This window comes from Idiotropiscis lumnitzeri, chromosome 7, assembly GCF_059441095.1.
Source record: "Idiotropiscis lumnitzeri isolate Australia: NSW breed Sydney's pygmy pipehorse chromosome 7, RoL_Ilum_1.0, whole genome shotgun sequence".
Lineage (NCBI taxonomy): Eukaryota > Metazoa > Chordata > Actinopteri > Syngnathiformes > Syngnathidae > Idiotropiscis > Idiotropiscis lumnitzeri.
The window spans coordinates 6,747,364-6,754,108 of record NC_142397.1 but is presented as its reverse complement, the minus strand read 5'-3'; the positions used below and the strand labels follow the sequence as shown (position 1 = coordinate 6,754,108).

At 41.3% G+C, this 6,745-nt stretch overlaps 1 protein-coding gene and 1 non-coding gene across 3 annotated transcripts; both read left to right on the top strand.

Annotated features, from left to right (window-relative positions):
- Positions 1 to 419: 419 nt before the first annotated feature.
- Positions 420 to 6,080, top strand: LOC148333280 (proton-coupled zinc antiporter SLC30A1). 2 transcript variants are annotated; one of them, XM_088299800.1, is made up of 5 exons: positions 420 to 524; positions 2,648 to 3,148; positions 3,316 to 3,731; positions 4,437 to 4,624; positions 5,771 to 6,080. In XM_088299800.1, exons 1-5 carry the CDS (start codon positions 452 to 454, stop codon positions 6,012 to 6,014), a joined length of 1,422 nt encoding a protein of 473 aa, XP_088155926.1. In that variant the 5' UTR covers positions 420 to 451; the 3' UTR covers positions 6,015 to 6,080. The 2 variants fall into 2 exon arrangements, with proteins under 2 accessions (XP_088155926.1, XP_088155925.1); XM_088299799.1 differs by lacking the exon at positions 420 to 524 and having other exon boundaries at positions 2,524 to 3,148.
- A 395-nt stretch (positions 6,081 to 6,475) lies between these two features.
- trnastop-uca (transfer RNA opal suppressor (anticodon UCA)) lies at positions 6,476 to 6,562 on the top strand. Its single transcript has one exon. It is a non-coding gene; the product is annotated as a tRNA-Sec (tRNA).
- Positions 6,563 to 6,745: the final 183 nt, after the last annotated feature.

Below are 6,745 nucleotides of genomic sequence, written 5' to 3'. Positions count from 1 at the left end.
GAGAATGAACTTTGATGTGTCATTACATTTTTAAAGTTATATTTATTCCCCTGTAAAGAAAAATGTGGAAAAAAAGTTGGTCGGATGGAATATTTTCCTCTTGGAAAAGGTACATAACATGTTTGTACACTCTCTACTTACAAGGACACCACAATCTACTACATACACTCTATTTTCTCATATGATGAATTTGGAAGCGAACACAAATTTTAGATTTTTTTTTTAATATGTATATACATATGATATACAAAATACACACACATTTCAATATTATGCAATGAATTCAAATGAATTCTTATAGATAGATAGATAGATAGATAGATAGATAGAAGGAAAGAAGGAGGGACGAGGACTGTGCCTTCCTCCCTCCGTCTCACGTGGCAGAGATTAGAAGAGTGGAAGAGGAGGGAGTAATAGTGGAGGAGGAGTGTGGAAATGTTGCACACAAAGAATGAAACACTCCGGATTCATGCTCACGAGCGTCCACCCACCCAGCTGTTTCTCGCACGTCCTTTTCCTCGCAGGTAAATGTGACGTTTTCGCGTTTTAATGATAGAATGAATGTTCGATTCATTGTTTATCAATGTGGTGTTAGGACTACTTTTACAAATGCATGCATCTTCAAGCACTAATCTATTATTTAAGTCACCTCGCGTGCATGTCAACTTGTGCTACGTTAAGAATTACTGAAACTGTAGAAAGTTGAGTTCATGTTTATTTTTTTATTATATTAGTCATTATAGAACAATTCATTCGTTATTAAACTTTGAAGTGCCACAAGATGGTGGCAAAGTCATTAAAACGAAGAGGGTCGTAAAGAATCAACATTATGCATCTAGCATGAGCAAATTGCAGAAACAATTGTGTTCAGGACGGTCTTATAATGTAACTGAATGCAAATAATTTGTGACTGCGCTTACGTATGAGTTTTATGTAACTTTTACTCTTTTTTTATATATATATTTTTGGGGAAACTTCACTTTTGCTCCACATTTCCTAAATAAAATACAGATTAAAAGTGCTTTTACTCTAATCATTTTGCATGATCAAACTAAACTTTACTCATTAGCTGATGTGAAGATCTTTAACTTACAAGTAAAGTGGTGTAAGCTTAATAGGAAAATATTATAATAAATTGCTTGAAATACTTACGTCCATTTAACATCAGAAAATTGGTTTTGACCAATGCAAAACACCAACGACATGCTAACACATCAATAGTGTCAGTTTTAGAAGAAACAAGTGTTAGATCACAAACTGTGGAGCAACAAGTGTGACAAAAAAAGTGACAATACTCTGAAGGATTCTATTACGACAACTGGCATTATTTTAAACCCATGCGGGACAGAATGTCGATAATTAAAGTTAGCAGCTTCATATTTACTGAATATTTTAAACATTGATGAAACAAGAAGCGTTTATCAAATGGAACTAGAAGCACGGGTCACAAGAATGACTGGGATTGTAGTCCTGATGTTTACTGATTTATTATATTATTCTCATATGCTAAATTTATAGTACTTAGTTTAAATGTGTGAACTTTATTGAAATTCTCAGTAGTGAGAATAGATTTGCGCACATAGCATTTCCATGAGCTGCCCTCGCATTCACAGCACTTCATGGACAAATACGACGAAGCACATTCTCCACATTGGCTGTAGGGATGCAAAAATACCAAATTGGGCACTGGAGGACTCACACAGACGCTATCAAAAGAAAAACACATTCCGAAAGACATAACAATTGGAGATCGGAGCACATGCACATACGCATACACACACACAGACATATACATACACCTGCACATGCACGCGCTTGCACACAGACACGGATATATACACCTGCACATACACACGCACACATGCACACCGACAAGATTACAGAAGAATGCCGACGGAGGGACGGCCCGCCGGAGAAGGGCAGCCTTGGCGTGCCAGTCTACGGGACCAGACGGGAATCGACCATCATCAACTATCCAGACGATGACTAACCTGGGGAAGACCTTCGCTTGCCGTGGGAGGGAGCGAGGACGACCGATTCAACCGATTCAACCTACATTACCCTTGACATAAAAAACTCCTATAAAAACTGAAGCTGGGCTGAAAGATGGCGCACATTTTTCGACTGTGCTCGCCCGAGTGCAGTTTTCTCGTGAGATTAAGAAAAAGCCGCCCAGATATCTGTCTTTGTACTATTTCCTGAACTCCAGAAATTGAAGAAACTAAATATCTGAACTCTAATCAGTTGTTGAGTCTTTATTTGACCCTTTTCTTCTTGAGCACAAAAAAACGAACACGCATTGGAGTAAGTTTGGCTTTTCAAGGTTGATTTACTAACTACTTCTCATTTCCACGGTGACTCGACTCCAACAACTCACTGTCGTATATTCTTCATCTTACATAAAAAATTAATATTACAATCATCAAACATCTGAGTCACTCAAAGTAGTGGTAGGAATACATTTCTTCTTTTTGTGTGCACGACTGTATTGTACTGTCTTCCTGTGACCAAGGCGGACAGACCAGAAGGAGCAGCACAATGAATGGGATGTCGGTATTAATGATGCACAACCTGTTTCATTCTCTACGTTCTACATTCCTTCTGACTGTGTTGTTATTTTGTTTTTTTGCAATGCGTTTATGTGCAGAAATGAAGATGGTGTCAAATTGGTGTCAGCTTGGCATCACCATCCTGGTACTGGTTATGAAACTGATCACCAGTCAGATGTGCAGGTCCTTCATCTTGCTGATGGATGGCTTCCACACGCTCTTTGTCCTCAGTCACATGGCTCTTCCCCCTCCTCAAAACACAGCGAGGCCCTCTATTTCCAGCTCTTGGCGGTCTTCAGAGACATCCGATCCCGACAGGCCTCTGGCGTGCCGCGCGGCCCACCATGATTGTAGGAGACAGCCGGTGGGGCTCTTCATCTCGGCCCTGCTGCTCGTCTCTTTGTGTGTCTCCTGCCTGTTGGAAATGGTCAGCTCGTCTGTGGAAATGCACCCCGTGGAGCGTCCCTGGCTGCTGGTGGCGGCGGGCGTGGTCGGCATGCTGCACAACGTCACGGTGCTCGCGATGACGCTGAGGCGGCAGGGGAGCGAGACCTGTACTAGAGGGGAGCGGGAGTCTTACATAGAAGTCAATCACAAAGGTATCACTTACATCCAAGATGGTTCCAACAATTTAGTCCATGTGTGTCCTTTGAAGTATTGTGTATGTTCAGGTGTGCAATTATTTTGACATACAATGTAGTGTATGTCCAGGTGAGGCTTTTTACTTTGAAGTAGAGCGCCTTATATTGTTTGATTTTATTCTCAGCTGTGTCTCCGGAGAACTCCCAAGGCGCGGGCGAGGCCGAGCGAGGCCTGCGGGAAGCCGGTCGAGTTCAGTGTATGACGATTGAGCGCTCGCCCCACAACAGGGGTCTAATCTTCTGCAACCCGGTGACCTTGACGGAAGGAGGCGTGGATGCTGAGAAGACGCCGGGGGAGCTCAAGTCGGGGAAAGAAGACCGTCAAGACAACAAACAGCAGTTGACTGGGTGTCCCCATTCCGTGGTGATGGGGGTGCAGGGTCTGGCCACATCAGTACTAGTCCTGGTCAATAGTTTGGTGATGCTGCTGGTGGGCCCCGACAACCCGCATTCCCCGGGGTTCTGCAGCTTCCTGGTGTACCTGGATCCGAGCCTGGCCATCTTGGCTGCCATCATCCTGGTGGCCGGAGCCGTGCCGCAGGTATGACCGTGTGAGCTACTAACAACTAATCTGGGTGGGCTCACTCCATTTTTGCACAAAATGTTCTTTGCTTGGTTCCTGTGAGAGAGAAAGGTAAAATGTGAGCGCAGACAATGTTGGGAGTTGAATTTTCAATATTATTGCAACTTTGTGTGGGATCAAGAGGGGCGCAGGACACTATCAGTCCACCCAGAGAGGAAGAGGCCAGAGTGAAGGTACACAGGACAGACTTTGTACTCTTTTATAACACCATGTATGCAATATAAATATGTAGGGTGAGTTTTCAATATGTGGGCATTGAAAATGTGTTTAGATCCATGTTCTTCACAGAAAAAAAGCCAAAGCCAAAGAATTTCAGGTTGGAAAAAATAATTGTTTCATTTTTTGATGAAGACTGAAAACGGGTACACTTGAGGCTGATTTCACAGCAACACATGTAAGAGAATATAACAACGCTCAGTCGTATATTCTTTATCCATTGCAAAGAACAATTAGCACTAATCCCATACTGATGAGCCGAGAGTTGACACATCTCAATGAACAGTAAATCTGTTTGTGTGTATTACATTTGCCTCGAGGTGGCCAAGGACACGCCAGAAAGAGCAACACAATGGCCATTCAATTGATGTCATGTGACAAAATTTGTCATGACTGCATGTTATCATTTTATTAGCGTGTGTGACGTTTATGTGTAGCCCTCCTCAGATGCACAGGTACGGGCTGCTGCTGATGCAGGCCACGCCTCCACACCTGAGCCTATCGGATGTGAGGGAGCGTATCGGGTGTGTGCCCGGGGTGCTGGAGGTACATGAGCTGCACATCTGGGAGTTGTCTGATTCGTTTGTGGTGGCATCGGTCCACGTCCTCTGTCATGCTGCCTTTCCGATACACAGGTACTCCAGCTTTGTAAAAACATGCTTCATGTTTCCTGAAAGACTGAATGATTGTCTAGATGTGCCCTCCAATTGGCAGTGATCGGCTCCAGGTCGACCGTGACCCTAATGAGGACAAATGCTGTTAAAATGGCTAGTTGGAAATTTTCAAAATATACTGTAAAGTGTCTATATAACTATATACTATATAACTACTATAATAAAATTATTGTAGTAAATTATAAATTCTTATTTCATTTTATACAGTCTAAGTATTTTTAAGTACTGTGAGACCTAGAAATTCTGAAATGTACGTATGCGTGGAGACATAAAATATTTTCTATTAGGTACTTCTTAAATGTGTTTACTATTCTATTTATAATGATTCAAACACTATACATTTTACCTAAAAAAAAGTGGTGCATCAAATAAAAAACTTGATTCTTTTTTTTTTATTATTTAGAAACTTTTCAAATCATAAAAGCCGTGTAAAATCATTGTCTGCCAGTATAATTGGCGATGTATCCATCCACTGATTCTTTTTAAGGTACGTACTACCGCAACTCGGTGTATTCAGGACTCCCCCTAGTGGTTCAAACTGTGTATAACGTTATGGTAGCGCAAAACTTAGTACGCTATTAACTCCGTTTCAATTGTATATAACATTTAAGTGCCGTAATCTTATAGTGGGTTAAAATAATATTAAATGCACTTTTTGGAGATTAAACCTTTGCCTTGTTTTTAATGAACGCTTAGGCTTACTAGCCACTGTATTTTAATGTTGGTCAACGGGGTGCCAATTGAAGATCTAAGTATTTTTGGCAGTGAGGGGTTGAGGGTGACATGTTTTTTGTTGGAAACTGTGTCATGTGATTTCTCCTAGTCATTCAGGGAAATAATTTTAGGAAAAAATAGCGAGCGAGAATGAAACAAAAGTAAATCATCTGGTTTTATATCATTCATACAAATATAATAATGGCAAGTTATCTATTGCCATCATTTTCAGGGGTTTGTCGTGTTAAGACTGTTGATTGTCAGTATTTGAATGACTGAGAGGTACGAAAACTATATTATTCCCACACCATTCATAAAAAAAAAAGTGGAGGAGTGACTCAATAGTTTTTCCGCACATGAATGGCACTAATAATGACTTTCACTCACGTTCAGGTATGTTGATCTAATGTCGGGGGTCACCAAAGTGCTGCAGAGTGTCGGGGTGAGATGCTGCACGGTGCAACCTGAGTTTGCTCCCACTTCTGCCCTTTCTAAAGTTTCAACTTGTCCAACTCCGGTGCCAGCCTGCAGATTGGCTTGTGATAAACTCTGCGACAAACACGTGTGCTGCCCTCTGCCACAAAACACTGTAATGGAACAGTTATTGAAACAAGACAGCCATGTAATGATTTTGTAGCAATGCATGAATGAAAAGCTAACACCTGCCCTTTGGAACATAATAAAACAAAACTGTCACTCAAAATGTGTGCGTGTCTTTGTGTTTATCTGGAATAAAACATTACAAGTCTCTCATTACCACGATAACGTCGACATTAAGATGGCAAAGTGGGTTCCCAAGTTAGGTTTTTTCTAAACATTAAATTAAATCGATTACCTATTACCTGTTATGACTCCGCCTTTCCTCTCCGTAACAGCCAATCAACACGCAGCAATTTTACATATTTGTCCGTTTTCTGAAAGAATTGTGCTTCGTAGATGCTAGTCAGAACCTGTCACTCCATGTAGTTGCTTTTAGGCGAAATCTATTAAAAAAAACAAACTAAAATCTGTTGTTGTTCGACAATAGCTTAAAACCGTCACTTAGCAAGAATAGTGTCTTTCTGTTCTATATAAAACTCTCCGATGGCTGAGATAAATGCCCGGATGACCCTCGGTGGTCCGGGGTGCAGGCTTCAAACCTGTAGCTGCTTAGCGGCAGAGTGGTTCAATTCCACCTTTCGGGCGATTGTTAATAATCATGTCTGGCGCAAAGTGGTTTCCGAAACACTCTTTTCGTTTTTGTTGTTACATTTTTCACTGCTGATTTTACAGTGACAAGCCTACTTCCCGTTTTCAAAACTTGGTTCCCGCGATTCAAAATAAAAGTTACAATGAGTGGGATAAGCGCAGTTTATTCGTCTTGGACAA

Coding starts and splice junctions, on each gene's coding strand:
- LOC148333280 (XM_088299799.1), top strand. CDS start 2,539: ATGAATGGGATGTCGGTATTAATGATGCACAACCTGTTTCATTCTCTA. Junction 3,149..3,315: donor CATAGAAGTCAATCACAAAG/GTATCACTTACA, acceptor TTTTATTCTCAG/CTGTGTCTCCGGAGAACTCC. Junction 3,732..4,436: donor TGGCCGGAGCCGTGCCGCAG/GTATGACCGTGT, acceptor AGCCCTCCTCAG/ATGCACAGGTACGGGCTGCT.